At 38.8% G+C, this 17,956-nt stretch overlaps 1 protein-coding gene across 7 annotated transcripts in view; it reads left to right on the plus strand.

The window, feature by feature from the left end:
- The window catches only part of LOC125453068 (protein furry homolog), a 301,124-nt gene that overhangs the window by 232,779 nt on the left and 50,389 nt on the right, over positions 1–17,956 (plus strand). For all 7 annotated transcript variants that reach the window (XR_009445855.1, XR_009445856.1, XM_059646706.1 and 4 more), the window contains exons 45-50: positions 3,744–3,841; positions 3,937–4,107; positions 4,927–5,067; positions 7,160–7,339; positions 13,301–13,462; positions 17,057–17,131. Coding sequence is in view for 5 of the 7 variants with exons in the window: in XM_059646706.1 (XP_059502689.1) it covers positions 3,744–3,841; positions 3,937–4,107; positions 4,927–5,067; positions 7,160–7,339; positions 13,301–13,462; positions 17,057–17,131 (827 nt within the window). In the remaining 2 variants the exon portion in view is untranslated. The remainder of the gene's footprint in view (positions 1–3,743; positions 3,842–3,936; positions 4,108–4,926; positions 5,068–7,159; positions 7,340–13,300; positions 13,463–17,056; positions 17,132–17,956) is intronic.

The raw sequence follows: 17,956 nt of genomic DNA on the forward strand, positions 1-17,956 counted from the left end.
CTTACATATTATGGAGGATCAAGACATATTAAAAATTTTATAGTAATTAAAAAGTACTTCATGTGCATTCTTGTGTGGACTGCTACACAGTCCAGAATGATCATATTCAGCTGTTATACATACACTTCACTGAATATGTTGGCCATTTCAGCATTCATAAATTGAATATTTATCCACCTTTCACCCAGTAACTATAAAGATTACTAAAAATCTGAAAGCTCAAAAGTAGCTAGAAGCCTAGATCTGTTCATTTTTGTAAGAAAAGGCTTTATAGATGTCTCTCATTACACAGTTTTATTTTCTGATTGAGCTGTTGGAGTTTGAGCACAAAACCTAGGCAGTCAAATTTTTTAAACAGACTCCGTTCACAACAAGGTAACAAAGTGTGGGGCTGGATGAACAAAGCAGGCCAAGCAGCATCTTAGGAGCACAAAAGCTGACGTTTCGGGCCTAGACCCTTCATCAGGAAAAAAAGGGACGAGGCCCGAAACGGCAGCTTTTGTGCTCCTAAGATGCTGCTTGGCCTGCTGTGTTCGTCCAGCCCCACACTTTATCTCGGGTTCTCCAGCATCTGCAGTTCCCATTATCTCAGTTCACAACAATCTAGATTTAGGGATAACAAGGCATAGAGCTGGATGAACACAGCAGGCCAAGCAGCATCAGAGGAGCAGGAAGGCTGACGCTTCGGGCCTAGACCCTTCTTCAGAAATGCACTTGAATAAAATGCTTAATCTTCTAAAACATAATGTAGTTCCACAAAGGTTAATGAAATTTATGAATCAGCATATTTTTTCAATATAGTGAAATTTAATATAACTTTATTTTATTTCTGCATGGATCATTGGTGGGTATTATATCAACTGGCATGGTAGGTATAAGGGCAAACAGTGAAAAGGGCATGGATTCGCCTGAAATGACAAAGTATGTAGGACCAATAAAGATGCACAGGGATGCATACATGGCAATTGATATGAGCAGCAATGAGGATTGAGTACATGGGATCAGGGTAGCGTGGAGGTTATGAGTGGAAATGGGGTGTGTGTGGCAAAGGTGAGAGTTAGTTTATGTTTTATTCGTGCTTTTCAAACTTTCAGTACAGTGCCAGTGTGCATGCAGAAGCTGGCCTTCTGTGCAGCCCACCTCCACACCTGGCAGTTTCCTGTAACCAGGAATTCTCCCAAATCTGTCCACCCAACTCTTGGATGAAAACCCAGGCTAAATTTGATTTTTTTTTTAGTATTTTCACTGCAGCTTAACGGTACTTTCTCAGATGTCACTGTGAAGACTTATCACTTCCCTTGAACACATTTGCTGAAAGGCAGATCCTGTACTGTGCCTGCAATCTCCCCACAAACTACTTAACTGCTTGTTGGCGCAGCTTGACATAACTGCGCAATCTGGGTTTCCAGTGACCTGCTCCAGTTCCCTGAGACTGGTGTCTGATTGGCTGTCAGCTTTCAGGCAGGATACAACTTCATTGAGGTTTATGATTAGATAAGAAGCACATTGGATAGTCCATAACTATCTAATTGGTACTCAATCCAGCAAGCTCTCTTCCTGGTGTGGGGCCATGCCCTGAAGTCATCTGCCCAAACATAACGCACAGAGCAATAAACCAGTAGGCGCAAGTTAAAATTTAGGTGAATGCCAATATGTCTGAGATGAGGACACTTTTTTTTTCTCTTTTTAAACACAGGATTCTGAACCTTTGGAATTCTTCTCTACAGGGATCTATGAAAGCTCAGACTTTGAGTATGTTTGAAGTAGAGATTGGTAGATGTCTGATTACCTGTGGTGTAGAGGGTTATGGGATGGGTTAGGTGGAAGGCATTGAAGTGTTTGATTAGTTAAGGTCCTATTGAATCATGAGATAGGCTCAATGGCTGAAAAGTCTACTGCTGTTCCTATAAATAACATCCATAGCGTATAGCAATGAATGGAATAAATTCACTAGAGAAGTTTAATTACTATATTAATATAAAGTATATGAAGTTTAACTTGTATACTTAAAGCATTTCCAGAAATCAGTAGGTTACAAATCAGTTAGTCTAATGTTAATGAGTGTGTTCTGGGCCAATTAACCTACGTTCAGTCAGAGAGCTGCACGCTAGTTAACATTAGTTGTTGGGAAAGTGCTCAAATCTATTATTAAAGAGGACTTAATAATGTTCTAACCATATAATACTTTTCTAAGTACGAGTCAGTGTTATTATACCAAAGAGAAATGCTGTTTGACAAATTGTTTGGTGTTCTTTGAGGGTGTATGCAGTAAGGTAGATAAGGGGGAATCAATTCATATAGCATACCTGGCTTTCCAAATGGCATTTCCAAAAAGTGCTTCTAAAAGGTTAATAAGCAAGCTAAGGGCTCTCGGAGGTGAAAGTAATTTATTAACTCTGAAATATTGATTAATGAACAGGAAGCAGAAAGGGCATAACTGGGGCACTTTTAATTTGACAGGCCTTATAGTGGAGTGCCAAATATCAATGCTTACGTGTCATTTATTTACAATATATATTGGACTTGGATACGTTAACTTCAGTCTCTTAGTTTAAGTGTGATGATACAAATTCAGGTGGAAAGGTAGGCTGTGGGGAGGATACAAAAAAGCTGAAAATAAATATGAACATGTTGTCCAACCACTCAACAAGATGGCATTCAAGTGATAACACAGTGGCGTGTGAAGTTACCTATTTTCTAAGAATTGGATGTGCTTGTGCAAGGAGCGCAATAAGTTAGCATGCAGGGGTAGCAAGCAGTTAAGGAGGCTAGTGGCATGTAGTGGTTATGATTATAAAAGGATTGCAGTACAGGAATACACAAGCCTGCTAGAATTGTACAGGAGACAACTAAAGTACTATGTGCAGCTTTGCTTTCCGCATTTGAGAAAATAGTATATGCATTGGAGGCATTATGGCGAAGGTTTACTAAATTAGTCTCTGGAATGAGGTGTCCTATGACACGATGCTAACTGAGCAAATTGGCTCTGTATTCCCTGAAGTTTAGAAGAATGAGAGGCAACCTTGTTGAAACAATTGAGATTCTGGGGTATCTTGATAAGCTGAAGATTGTTTCCGCTTAGATTGAAGAAATCTAAAATGTGGGTCAAATAAGGAGCTGTCCATTTAAGATGGAGATAAGAAGAAATTTCTCCACTCAATTGTTTGAGTATCTTTGGAATGCTCTGGCATAAAAGGTTGTGGAATCTGCATCACTAAACACATTTAAGGCTTGGGTAGATGAATTTTTAGTGCCTCGGTGACTCCAGGAAGCAGTGGGAAAGTATAGTCAAAGCCCAAGAAGGTCTTGAATAGTGGATCAGCCTCAAGGGCTACGTGGCCTACTCGTGCTCCTATTTCTTGTATATTTTGCTAGATGTTTACAAGTGTAAATCTTTTGCACATGTGAACATTTCTTTCACATTACCTCATTTCAAGATGCCACAGGACCAGAATTTTGTAATGAGTTTTACACAAAGTAGTTCTCACCATCTGCCTCTGACTAACAATTATGAAACACAAATTGCAGAAACAAGAAACAATTACTATCTGATTTGGCAGTATTTTCACTTTGCTGTGTAAATGCATGGCAGCCAGAAAAGTACCTGTCAGGTTTTCTTCAGAGAAGGAGTACATGTGTGCAACCTTGCAAAAAACTTAAAGACAGCCCAATAAATTTAGCTTTAGAAATTGATCAGATCAAGATTGTAATTTAATTGTCTTTCCATTATTTGGCTATTTCAGGATTTCCCTTGAATGTTCTCTGCCTCCTTCCACATTTGATTCAGCACTTTGATAACCCTACCCAGTTCTGCAAGGATTCCGCAGATCGCATAGCTCAGGTTTGTCCTTTCAGTGTGAAAATTTTACATGCAGCTTTTTTTAACAATCATGTTTTAAGATCAAAATATATGATATTTTGAACTATTTCTGACAGGTCTGTATGGAAGAAAAGAACCCTAAACTTTCCAACTTAGCTCATGTAATGACTTTGTATAAGACACACAGCTATACACGAGACTGTGCTACATGGGTAAATGTTGTTTGCCGTTACCTCCACGAGTCCTTTGCAGAAATTACATTGAACCTGGTTACATACATGGCAGAGGTGTGTATTGTACATCTTTTTGCTACTACTATTTTGGATTCTTTAGATGTACATTTTTCAGTTCTGAGTTCGGAATTTGTCTCACATGAAATGAAACTGAAAAAAAGTTGTAAACAAAATAGGTAGTTGAATCCTTGCACTCTCGTTTGGACTTGCTATGTAGACAACTTTATCTTTCTCTCCAGACTGCCCTGCTGTGTGTTTCTAACGTTTACTATTTTTATTCTATTTTTTGCAGAAATTTTCTCTTAAGTGATATAGTTTGTATGTTTAAATGATGTGTAGTAAATCAGTTGATCATAATTTAATTTGTTAAATGTTTAAATTTAGTCAGTTTTGGAATATTGAATCCAATGATTTATGGGAGAAGTATTCAATTTCTGCCCAAATCACCTAACAATATGCTTTAATAATGATTTTATTCACTTCAGGCAGTGTATGGAATGCCAGCAGACCTTATTCACTCTCCTTAGAGAAAAGATCTGTGCTCTCACTCAGCAAAGCTCCTGTGCCAAAATCATGAAGAAGAACTTTAGTTCTTTTTTGACTTTACTGTAATTCAGAGTGCAGATTTAGCTTTTCAAGATCCAAATTGTGGATCTACAAATCCGTCGTTCAAATTTATTGATTACTCCCCCAAAAATGTTTTGAATATCCAGGAAAATGTTAAGGAGCAATATAAGTAGATTTAATGTTATATGCATGACATCCTGTTAATTTACGGTTTTCAGTATTAATTTATATTAGTGTCTTGGCTTAATGACATGATGGTTAAGCCAACTTTGAAATGAACTAATGAATATACTTTCAACTGAACAGTTGCTGGATAAAGGTCTTCCCAGCATGCAACAGTCATTACTGCAGATCATTCACAGCCTCCTAAGCCATGTAGATTTATCATCTATACCTGTTAAACAGCTTAACATGGAAGTCCTGAAGACCATTGAAAAATTTATTCAGGTAAAATATTGACATACAGTTATGTTTTTTAAGTTGTTACCCTTACCAACTTTGTAGATTTTCCATATAGTAAGGAACATTTACAACTGACAATGTGCTATTACCTGCTACTTAATTAAGAGCTTATCAATTCAGATAGCATGGATTTTAGGCTGTTTTCCATGGCTGCAACAAACTAATCATTTGTGGAAGCCGTTGGTAAAGTTAATTAAAGGTATTGACTTGAATTTTCTCCTTGCCACTATAGCAGTGGATTCTTGCCAGGATGAGCTTTTGATCTGACCCTGCTCAATTTTCCTAAACTTTAGAATTTACATAGTTCAGATAGATACTTGCACCATTTTACAGGATCACCCCAATCTGCAGAAAGAAATTCAGTTTAGGTTATTGCTAGAGCCCAGCAAAGAATTATGTATAACCTACAGCATAGAAACTGGCAATTTGAATCAGCAAATCCACGTGGGTTTTTCTACTGAAGAGACTTAAAAAAATACACCTTTTCAAAAAAAAGGGTTCTGTCATCAATTGCCCACTTGGCCACGAGTAATTTGTGATTTAGTGATTGTCTAACTTATTCACCCTGTTAAAAGGAAGACTCAATGTCTAGCCCAGCTAGGCTTGTTGACTTTGCATACTATGTAATGAGATTGAGATGATATAGAATAGGGTGCTGATCAAATGTGCTTAAGCAAGTTTTTAAGTATCCAAAATGGCACATTGTTCCACATGTCATATAACATTGTTTTAAGTCGACACAGTTGTGCAGTAATGATGAGGCAGCAGTGAAAGATGAAGAAATGGAAGGCAACAATACTTCCCTGAGGAAAAAAGATATTTGGCAACAATAAAGCAGAGACGACATTTGATTAATGTTGTCTCCCTTTGAGCTTCTGAAAGTGACAGTTATACTGTTGGCCTCCAGGAATTGGTGCACCCATGGCTATCTTCTGGTGTGTGTGATAGAAAGTTCCGAGAGGGTCTGGCAGGAGAGAAGGTCTCCAGATGCCTGGCCTGGACATAAAGTAATATAAAAACTTAAATGTTCTCTTTTAATCTTGATCTTATTTTTTGATTTTTTTCAATCATACCTCTGGATAGGTTTGACTTGAATCTAGGCCTACTGGCTCAGAGGTAGGGACACTACTGCATAACAGGAGGCCCTGGATCTTTGTTTTTAAACTTCACCTAACAGGAAATCCCGAGCAGGTTCTTCATTTAGCCAGCATTAATGTAGCAGTTGGAATCTAATTATGTCATTGAGAACTTCATGGCTTTGGGTAGGCAAATTGACTGCCCGTCCATTGGAGTAGGTAAATAATCCTAAAAATTGGAACTGCAAAAATAATTACAAGGTTTCTCCTTGGAACTAATTAAATTGTAATAGTCACAAGCCTCATGAAAACATTGGTCGAAGCTAAGGTTGGTAAAAAAAACAGAAGTACTAGACAACAAGGTCACTATGCCTTTTGTAGGACATCTTACTGCAGGCCTCCCCAAGGTCCCATCCCTGCCCACTGTCACTGCACAGTGTCCAGAAAGTAGGCTTTCACACCTATTTTTGCATATTTTGTTTTTTTTATGGGAAATGAGCACATTGTCTAAGACAGGATTTGTTGCCCATCTCGAACTGCTCTTGAGAAATAATGATGAGCACCTTTCTTGAACTCCTGCTTGGGTTGTAGGTACATCTGTAATGCATTTGGGAAGTGTTCCAGGATTTCTGACTCTGCCATGGTGAAGGAATAGTTGTACAATTCTAAGTCAGGATGATATTTGATTTGGAGAAGAACTTGCATGTGGTAGTGTTCCTGTGCATCTGTTGCCCTTATCCTTTTTGCTGCTAGAGGTTCAAGTTTGATGGTGTAGTGTAATCAAGTTCCTGTCTGATTTTGATGGATACTTTAAACTCCTATTGCAGAAATGGACTGAAATAGAGAAAATTTCCAGGGAAGAATCCACAACACAAATTGATATATGAACAATAAATTAAAATGGAAAAGCTGTTAGTGTTTACCAGTTTAGATTACAGATCTGATGTTCATCTTCAATTTTCCAACATTTTGATTGACTCATGTTGACTTTGCATTTACAGAGTGTACATTGGAAGGAAGCCTTAAACATTCTTAAGTTAGTAGTATGCCGTTCTGCAAGTCTGGTCCTGCCATCTAATCAACATAGTGACCCATCTCAAGTAGAAATGCATCGAATGTGGAAAAATACTTCAAAGGAATTACCAGGGAAGACACTGGAATTTCACTTTGACATTTCTGAGGTATTCTGTGTCCCTGATCTCCTCTTCTGGTACCACTTTCTCTTCTGTACAAAGACTGTTTCTGCCCTACCTCATCCGATCCACTTTTGAAACAATCATCCAAGCCTTCGTCATCTGCAGACTCGATTATTCCAATGTTTCCCTACTGGCTGCCTATTCCCAACCTTTCATGTCCCCATTCAAAACTCATTTTCCCCTTGAGCTACATTAGTGTCAGCTCCTCAAAACTTTCAATTTAAAATTTTCATCTTTGTGTTTAAATCCGCTCTTGCTTTTTTTCCTCCTTTTGTTCTCACTATATTTTCTTTATCTCGCCAACTCCCACACAAACATACAAAGTAGGTGTAGAAGTAGATTGATAAACCCCTGAAGCCTGCTGTGCTGTTTAGATCACATGATTTTTTTTGTGTATTCAACATTCTCATCTACTTTCAATAACTCTTTATTCCGCTGTGTAACAAGAAACTATTCACCTCCGTCTTAAAAATATTCAATGGCCTTGCCTCCAGAGACTTCTGAGGCAGAGAGTTTCAAAATCTCTGAACCCTCTGAGAGTAAAAGGAAATTCTATTCAAGTCTACTCTAAAAGGCTTATGGTTAGTTCTAAAACAACGGCCTCTAGTTATATATTATTTCTAACTCCTTGTCAAGTCTCTTTAAGATCTTATATACTTGAAACAAATCACCCCTCGTTCTTCTAAACTCCAGTGGAAATGCACCCAGCTTGTACAGCCTATCCTTATGAGACAACACACCCCTTCTAGGTATCAATCTATAATCCATGCCTGAACTGCTTTAAATGCAATTACATCTCTCCTTAAATAAGAAGATCAAAACTGCACAAAAGTATTTGAGATATAGTCGAACCAATACCCTGTATGACTAAAGCCTAACATCCGTACTTTGATGTTCACTTCCTGTCATAGTATAGCATCCCATTACTTTCCTCATCATGTACTGTATCTGCATAATAACTTTCTTATGACTCCTGCACCAGAACACACAAATCCCTCTGTACCTTGGATTTCTGCAGTCATTCTTTAATGAAGTAATGTTCTGCCTTTTCATTCTTTCTACCAAAGTCAATAACTTCACATTTTACCATGTTAAACATCAACTCACCCAAACTGTCTATCTCCAGCTGCAAATTCCTTATGTTTTCTATACAGCATAACTCCGGCTGTAGAGAGGTAATGGGAACTGCAGATGCTGGAGAATCCAAAATAACAAAGTGTGAAGCTGGATGAACACAGCAGGCCAAGCAGCATCTCGGGAGCACAAAAGTTGACGTTTCGAGCCTAGACCCTTCATCAGAGAGCTGATGAAGGGTCTAGGCTCAACATCAGCTTTCGTGCTCCCGAGATGCTGCTTGGCCTGCTGTGTTCATCCAGCTTCACACTTTGTTATCTAACTCCTGCTGTAGCTTGGTGTTCTCTGCAAATCAGCTACCAACACTCTGCTTCCCTCATTATTTATGTTGTTGACTTAGATGAAAAAGTTAAGGCCCCAACTGAGCACAGGCAGCTGTAGGGCTCCACTCATTGCATTGTGCCAATCAGACAAAGTCCCAATTGTGCATAATCTGTTTTCTGCCAGCTAGCCAAACAGCTATCGATGTTTACACAGCCTGAGCTTTTCTGCAATAATCCTTCGAGTGGCAGCTCACCAGAAGCCTTCTGGAAATCCAAGAATACCATGTCTACAAGCTCCCCTTTATCCATATTGTATGTTATTGTATTGAATAACTCCAAGTTAATTAAACATGATTGCCCTTTGATGAAACCATATTGTCTCCCAGTCTGACCACTTTGCGGAACACCTCCCAGTCTGTGTGCAAGGAGGACCCTTACCTTTCCAAAGCCAGTCATTATAACACAGCATCCTGCTCACATGCCCACATGTCTGTCCTTGGCATACTGCAGTGTTCCTGTGAATCACAACACAAATTGGAGGAACAACATCTCTTCCTCAGACTAGGTGTTTTACAGTCTCTGGGCTTAATATTGAGTTCAATACCTTTAGATTGTGAACCAGCTCCCATTTGTTCCCTTTCTTCTCACTTATCATGTCCTCTCCCACCCCAACCAACCCTAGTGGGGACTGTCTGTCCTTTCAAGTCTGGCAGGAGACTCACCGTTGTTCTGCCATTCACACATTCCGATCACTTAATCTGAACTATCAATATCTTTTCTCCATCAACACTGTACACCCTCTAACACACACACACACACACACACACACACACACACACACACACACACACACACACACACACACACACACACACACACACACACACACACCATATATACAGTCCCCTCCACATTTCACTTCAGCTCTGAAGATGAATCATCTAGACTCAAAACGTTAGCTTGCTATCTCTCCATGGACACTGTCGGACCCACTGTGATCTCCTGCATTCATTGTTCTCAGTACAAATTCCAGCATTTGTAATAATTTGTTCCTCCAAGTCCAACATAACTTGATCTTTAGTCAATTCCAAAATGAGCTGCTCTGAAAGAAAAGCTAACTTAAAAGCATTGAACAAACTCTGCATCAAGGCTACTGCTTCCAGTCTGATTTTTTTTCAGTATGTGTGTAGATTAAATTCTGCAATGGTTATCATCATCTCTTTCACAAAAAGCATCCAAAGTTTCTTCTACACTTTGTCCCATATTATGATTATTGTGAGTGGACCTGCTGACCACTAGTGGCATTTTTCCTCAACTTTTCCAGATCCCTATCCTTTTTATAGCATTTCTTTGTTTTTGCTATAAAGGAACATAGAAGCAGGAATAGACCATTTAGCTCAGTAAGTCTGCTCCATCATTCTGTCTGATCATTGCTGATCAAACACTTCGAATCTCTTTCCCCACCCCATCCATATAACTCAATGGCATTCAGAAACCCATCAACTTCTACCTTAAGTGAAAGACTGAACTTGCACTGCCCTCTGTGGTGGAAAATTCCAGAAGTTCGCAACCCTCAGTGTACAAGGTTTATTCCTTATCTCAGATCTAAGTGGCGTCCTTGTTATTTTTAAATTGTGCACCCTGATCTACAATCTCCATCCATGAGAAACAGGTTACCTGTACTTACTTTAGCTATTTCTTTTAAGTATTTTCTAAATTTAAATGAGATCATCTGTCATTCTTCAAAACTCTAGAGAACATAGGCCCAGTTTACCCAATCTCTCTTCATAGCAATGTCCCAGGAACAAGTATGAATATTTGTCACACTTCCTTTTATGGCAATAATGTATTTTCCTCACATAAGGAGACCAAATCTGCACACCTTGAACAATTTCTGTCTCATTCTGTGATGATTTCCCTTGCTCAAATTTAATCCACATTTTTGAGTTTGAACCACCTCACTTTCAAACATAATGAAAAATGTTGTTATTTGCAGCCACTCATCCTGTGGGTTCTTTTGCAAGATTATTAATTGGCCCTTTCGTATGACATAATACCAGACCTACAACATCCTGTTCACTAGTCAACTTCTAACAAAATTTTCTAGAAAACTGTCCCTAACTCCATAAGCTTGTCATCTACCCAGTAGATATGCAAATTGAAATCATTCATAATTACTATGTAGCAAATGTTACCAGCTTCTGTCAACTCCTGGTTAATACCATGCTCCATGCCATCACTAATGTTTGGTAACCTAACAGTAACTGCAAACAATGATTTCAATTTCTTAGTTCGACTCAAACATATCCATACATTGTTCCCCTGACCTGAAATCTTCTCTTTTGTATATATTGATCCCATCCCTTATTAGCAATGCAACATCATCTCATTTTTCTTTTTGTCCATCCTTCCCAAACATTTAATTCCCAGTCTCCAAAGAACAATACACCACAGGAACAGGCCCTTCAGTCTTCCAAGCCTGTGCTGACTCATTTTTCCCTTCCCTACTGAAACTGTCTTCACTTACAGGACCTGTATCCCTCTACTCCCTTCCTATTCAAGTATTTGTCCAAGTGTTTCTTGAATGCTGCTAATGTGTCTGCTTCCATGCAGCAATGTTTCTGTAATGGCAATTAGATCATATCCATTTATGGTCATAAATTATCTACCTATTAGCATATGCTACATTGATTCAAGTGAAATGGCATTAACTTAGTCTTTTTGCCATCATTCTGCATTTGAAGCTTTGTTTCTCCTGTCTTCTCGTCTCTCTAGCAGCTTTTCTGTTACCAACTTCACTTCCTTCTAATGTAGGAGATCTCTCCGGTTTGCAAGCCCCTTACAAGTTAGTTTAAACCCACCCCAACAGCACTAGCAAATCGCCCTGCAAGGACATCAGTCCCAGCCCTGTTAGGTTATAGTCTATCCACATCATACCTGCCCCAGAACCAGTCCCAAAGCCTCAGAAATCTGTCCTTTCTCCATGTGGCATTAGGAAATTGCTGCTCTTGAGGTCATGCTTTCCCACTCCCCCTATTACCAACTCTCAGTAGCAGCAGTGTTTATGACTTACATGATCTACTGCATAAATTCACCAGAGATCCTTTGATAGCACCTTCCAAACCCCAACCACTACCATCTTGCCCATACAAGGACAATGGTAGTAGATATATGGGAACACCTGCAACTTCCCCTCCAAGCCATTCACCATCCTGACTTGGGAAATCTATCACTGCTCCTTGTCGCTGGATTGAAATCCTGAATCGCCTCCTAATGAATCAAGCCCCTCCTCACTATGCAGAAATCTGCATTCCTGCAACAGCATCCTTTGGTCATCCCACCATTGGTGACCTTGCTATTTTACCTATTGAAATCACGTCCCTAAATTTTTTTGCTTCTCCATTTCCCTTTTATCTTCCTTACAGTGCAACTCTTTGATCAAACACCCTGCTTATAATCCCATTTCTAGCTCAGCATTCATTTTTGCCTTAATGTGGATCAGTTAAGTGCTGTGGGATATTTCTTACATTAAGGACATAAAGTTAATGCAAGTTGTTGTACTTTGCTGATATATTCCTTAGAGCTGTTCGTATTCTACAGTCGTTAATTCACTCTAGTATGGTGCAAACACTTTCCTATTTCCCATCCTAACAATCTTGCGATCTTTCTAGGTAAATTTAGTCATTAATGCTAATTAAGGACATTTTTTGTATTATGGATCCATGACCAGTGAGAACAGGATTTTGACTACCTAAACATATTTCATCATTTGCTGTTTTTAGTTAAAAAATATATTACTGAAGAAAATAACACTAAATCAATCATACGTTACAATGTGGGATAAATTATTTTATCTGAGAGAAAATTAAGCCAAAAAGAATTTTTTTAAATCCCACCTATCTGCATAGATCCATGGAACATGGAAACCATCTATTACTATAAAAAAATCAACATGATGGGAGTATAGCAGAATTTTTTAAAACAAAAGCTGATATATATCTTTAAGAGAAAAGAAAGCATTGGAAACTTTTCATTTGTCACTTTTCTCAAATTTATTTTCAACTGAAATCATTGAGTCCCATAGCCTTGGAATATATCAATACAAATTTCATGGACGTATTGAGTAAATTTGGTCTCCAATTCAGTATTGAACTGAAAATTGTATTGTTGGCAAAGTTAGTAATATGTCAAGCAATTATCTCTCAAAATATTTTAAGCCAACAATTAGCAGAGTTTGCAATGCTTATTTCACAGTTGTGAAAATAAAACTGCTTCTATTAAATATTACTAATGCAGTAATTACCATTTTTGGAAGGTTTTAAAAATTGTTTCTTTTTTGATGGTAGGTTATGTTGTATACAATGTAAGCATTGCCTGCTGTCTGGTGCTATCAAATATTGAGTAGCAATCCTAAAAATTTTAGATATTGTTGGATAAGACCACCTTTCTATTATATAGCTTGTCTTTTAATGAACCTATGAAATTAGAGTTAGTCCAGTAATGATTTATGGGGTGAGATTGTACAATTTTCTTGTTTTTTTTATTGGAGACTCCTGTGATTGGAAGAAATTACGATGATCTTCATGGTCCATCTGGGAGGGATGGAAAACCTAGGACAATAGCAGTCACTCGAAGCACTTCATCTACCTCATCGAGCTCTAATTCAAATGTTTTGGTCCCTGTGAGCTGGAAGAGACCCCAATTCTCCCAGGTATGTTTCACATACTCAACCTGCTTTGTGCAACTTCCACTTTCCTTAGGTGATCTTTTCTGCTCCTGTGAGCAGCCTGTGAAATAGTGAGAAATATAAGAAAATATGGCAAGATGAAAAACAAAATCTCCATGTCAGGAAAAAGAATTATGATTTTCTGCATGTGGCCAGTTCAGAATCTCTCTAATGAGGGGTATCTATTTTATTTCAATGCATTTGCTTCTCATGACAACATCAACTCGCTTAATTTCTATGCACCTAACAATTTTCCTGTCCGTTGGAAAAACTAGTGACAGCAATTCTGTACATAAAAGTCAGAACAGTTTCCCATGTACTGCACTGGCCTGCATACAACTCTGTCTTCACCACAACGTCTCTGCATGTGCTTTGGGCACTGTATTCTCAACCCTTTATCCAGTGAAGACAACAGTGACGAACCATCTGTCTCACCACATGGTTGTACCTGCCCTTAGATCAACCCACATGTCACTTAGCCCTCTAGGACTTCAGTTTGGAGTAAGGGATTCTTATGATTTGAACAAAAACAAGTTGCTGGAAGCTCAGCAGGTCTGGCAGCATTTGTGAAGAAAAAATCAGTTAACTTTCCATGTCCAGTGACCCTTCCTCAGACCCGAAACATTAACTCTGATTTCTTCACAGATGCTGTCAAACCTGCTGAGCTTTTCCAGCAACTTCTGTTTTTGTCCCTGATTTACAGCATCTGCAGTTCTTTTGGCTTTTATTCTTACAACCTGCATGCTTTTGCCAGGTTGCATTGCATACAGAGACAGACATGCATCTCATGCATCGACACAAAATGCATATTATGTCTCTTAGCTTCATTTCTTAGCACTCACTCATAACGTAATCAAGGTCTACACAGAAAAAGGTTGTTTGGCCCATTGAATCTATATAGATCAAAAACAATCACCTAACTTCTAATCACATTTTCCAGCATTTGGCCCAAAACTTTGGAAGCTTTGCCAATGCAAGTGCATATATAAATATTTTTCAAATGTTCTGAGAGTTCTGTATCTGACACTCTTACAGCAGAGAGTTCCATTTTCCCAGGACATCCTCAGATCCCTTCCAAACCTCTAGCCCCTTGCCTTAAATGTATGCCCCCAGGTCATTAATTTCCCCACCATATCTATACCCTCATAATTTTATGTATCCCAAACCTACCTTGCACTTATTGGAGGCTGCCACCCTCTCTGGATTACATTACTTTTTAGTGCATGAGGAGAGGTGGCAGTACATCACGGTTTAGAGCAGTCAAATGGGTGGAAATACTGCTGCTCTGACAACATTCTGTGTCATTGTCACAATTACAGCATGTGCCTGCAGCTTACATGGCAAACATATTTCGACCAAATGGATACGTGTGAAATCACAGGGGACTGGTCAATAATAGGATCAAGAGGGATTATGGTCAGTTAGGTTTACCACCAAGTAAATCAAGGGGATTTTCCAATTCCAATCCAGAGGTTGACCACTGTTAATCTTGCAGATCAAGTGCAACCAGCCCTGGAACTACAGGTCGGTCAGTAGGGGTATTGTGGAAATATCATTCTGGGAGGTGGACCAATTTTTCTTGAAGTGAGACCAAGAGAGGAATTGAGTGATGGCAGTGCATGGATGACCAGTTAGAGGTGATGCAGGAGAGGTGGTGAGGTGCCCCCTTTTGAGTGAATCAGAAGTGCAGAAGGCAGGAAAGAATAGTGGTATGGGAGGATATGTGCTTATCCTGTCTGCAATAATGAGATATGTGTGCAATGTCCCCCTTGTGTGAGGTAGTAAAGAGAAGATAGTTGCATTCTTCTGCCTGTTCCGTTGTGTTTCTTTTAAGCTGCTAACACTGCACTGAGCAGGTCTGGTATCCCAGTCTAGGCTGGCTGAGTCTGGTGGTGTGGTTTCTTTCCCAGTCAGCAGAAGAAAAGCTCTGCTATCCTTTCCATTACCTTCTGCAACAATATCTCCAGGGTGCTGTTGGTGAACCATGGTGCAAACTTGTCTTTTCGGGTCATTTCCCTACAGATAATGCTAGAACACCACCATGTGAAGGCAGTTCCTGCTTGTCGAATCTGAAATAGTGCACAAGTGGGGTTTAAATGTGTTGCAAACTTCTGGCATCATACAGCACTGCTGCCTTTTCTGGCACATGATTTAACAAGATGGGTCACCAAAGTGGACAACTGCGAAATTAAGATCAAAAGAAGATTGCTTGAGATAAGCTGCTGTGGATCTCACATTTAAAAAAAAAAGTCAAAATTCACCCCTGTACTCTGATATAACTGAATCTAAGTGAAATGCTGCATGATGCATACTCGTCACTTAAATGCAATGTATAGTAAATGTAGAGAATGAATGGGTAAGTGACATAGTGGGGTGGATTTTCATCAAGGTGGGTAGTAGGAGTCAGAAAATCCCTCAGCTTTTCCTGCTTTCTTTGGGAAAATGTGCCAAAGGACATAATCTTCATTGCTGAAGGGTTGGTGGCAGCTACCGTTGAGCCAGCCAACCCCAGCAAATGTTCAGAGGCACCCACAAGGGCTGTTGGATTTCAGCCCAATAACAATAAAAGCGGACATCTTCCAGCCTTACAGCTGACATTGCATCACCACCCACAAGCTCCCCATGCCCTGCTATCCATGCCATACCCATGCCCTCCACAAAAACCCTCATACCATGCTATGCCACCCCACCCACAGCCTCAACTACGATACTAGACTATGGTACCTACATACCCATAGAAATAAAATGTGAGGCTGGATGAACACAGCAGGCCAAGCAGCATCTCAGGAGCACCTGAGATGCTGCTTGGCCTGCTGTGTTCATCCAGCCTCACATTTTATTATCTTGGAATCTCCAGCATCTGCAGTTCCCATTATCTCTGATACCCATAGAAATAGTTGCATGTGAAAGAAGCTTTAGTCATGTATTGATACCTTGCTCATTAAATTAACTCTTTCACAATAGCCTAAAAAAAGTATCAATAATTTAGACCCTTTACAGTTCCAATAGTTGAAACTGCAAAGCATGTGAAACCCTTGATCTTGTGTAAGTAAACATTGTGAATTTGATAGCACAGACTGTCTGATCTCTTCTATCAGTCAGGCTCAGTGATTTCAAGAAAATGTCAGGAGTGATGTCTGCACTCTCAGCCTAGCCCCATTATGCATTCTTTGGTCCATGTATAGTGGACATGGAAGTGCCACAGCCTAGCTTAACGGGCCATGGGGTGTGTGTGAAAGGGCATATCATGGCACAGGGAATGAGGAGGAACTTTCTGCATGTTTGAATCTTTGAAAGGTAATTCACAACACCTCTGAAGTGTAATGAATGATGACTCAAAGTCTGGTTTAACATTATATAGGATTGTGCTATGCAATGTCACTCCCAGTTTTGGAGTGATTGGTGCAGGCTTGCAACCAGAACTATTACTCACTCTTAAAGGTGCTGCTGAGAATTGGAAACTCCAAGCATTTGGTTAGGAAACCTAGAATTGAGACTCACTTGCAATTTTTAAAGAGCTCCCAAACCCTCAGTCAAATTCCTGCCTGTTGTTTTAATTATAAATGTCTTCTTTGACAGAAAAGAACACGAGAAAAATTGGTAAACGTTCTTACGTTGTGTGGTCAGAATGTAGGCCTAACCAAAAATCCTTCTGTAAGTTGATGACTTTGTTTATGTGAATAGTTATTTAAACACAAGATATTAAAGAAACACTTGAATTATAGATTTTTAATTTTTCTAAAAAAAAATGTTTTTATGTAATTAGCACCAACAAAACTAAATGTGTAAGATTGATTCTTATGTACTTAAAAATCATAAAATAGTAACAAGGTCAAATAAGCATGTTTGCTGTTTGGTTTAAATTCTTGTGCCTGAAAAAATAAATGAAATTTATTCACTAGTGATCTGTGTTTTGTGAAAGGGTATGTGAATTTTCATTCGCTAGGCAATGTTATGTGATTTAAAAATTTAATTTTCTGAATGAGCTACTTTTTCAGTTTATCCGGTTCTGTTTCAATTCAAGCCAACTGCACTAACGGGTTCTTACTGATGCCATCATCTGTCATTATTATACGTGCTGCCAGGAAAATGAGAGTCAAAGTTCAATTCTTTGAACATACTCGGGTTCAGCTTTTTAAACTGTTGATTCAGTTTAATGGCAGGAATTATACTGTCATTCATTATTCCATATAATTTTTGTTACATTTTTAATTGTAAAAATAAATCAACTGTCAGCATTATTTCCATTCATGAGAAATTTGGTACTGTTAAATGTATTTTCTGTTTCTGTATTCAAATATAATGGTTCCTTTTGTATAGTTTTAACAGCTGGCTTTTGTCTAGATAACATTAGAAAATTAAGAAAGTAACATTGAGAATATTTTCCCCACATATGCTTAATCAGACATATTGAATTAGGGATGTATATTACCCAATCTTAGTGACAGCTTGTTCAACACCAAATTGACTTTCTGGGTT

This window comes from Stegostoma tigrinum, chromosome 6, assembly GCF_030684315.1.
Source record: "Stegostoma tigrinum isolate sSteTig4 chromosome 6, sSteTig4.hap1, whole genome shotgun sequence".
NCBI lineage: Eukaryota > Metazoa > Chordata > Chondrichthyes > Orectolobiformes > Stegostomatidae > Stegostoma > Stegostoma tigrinum.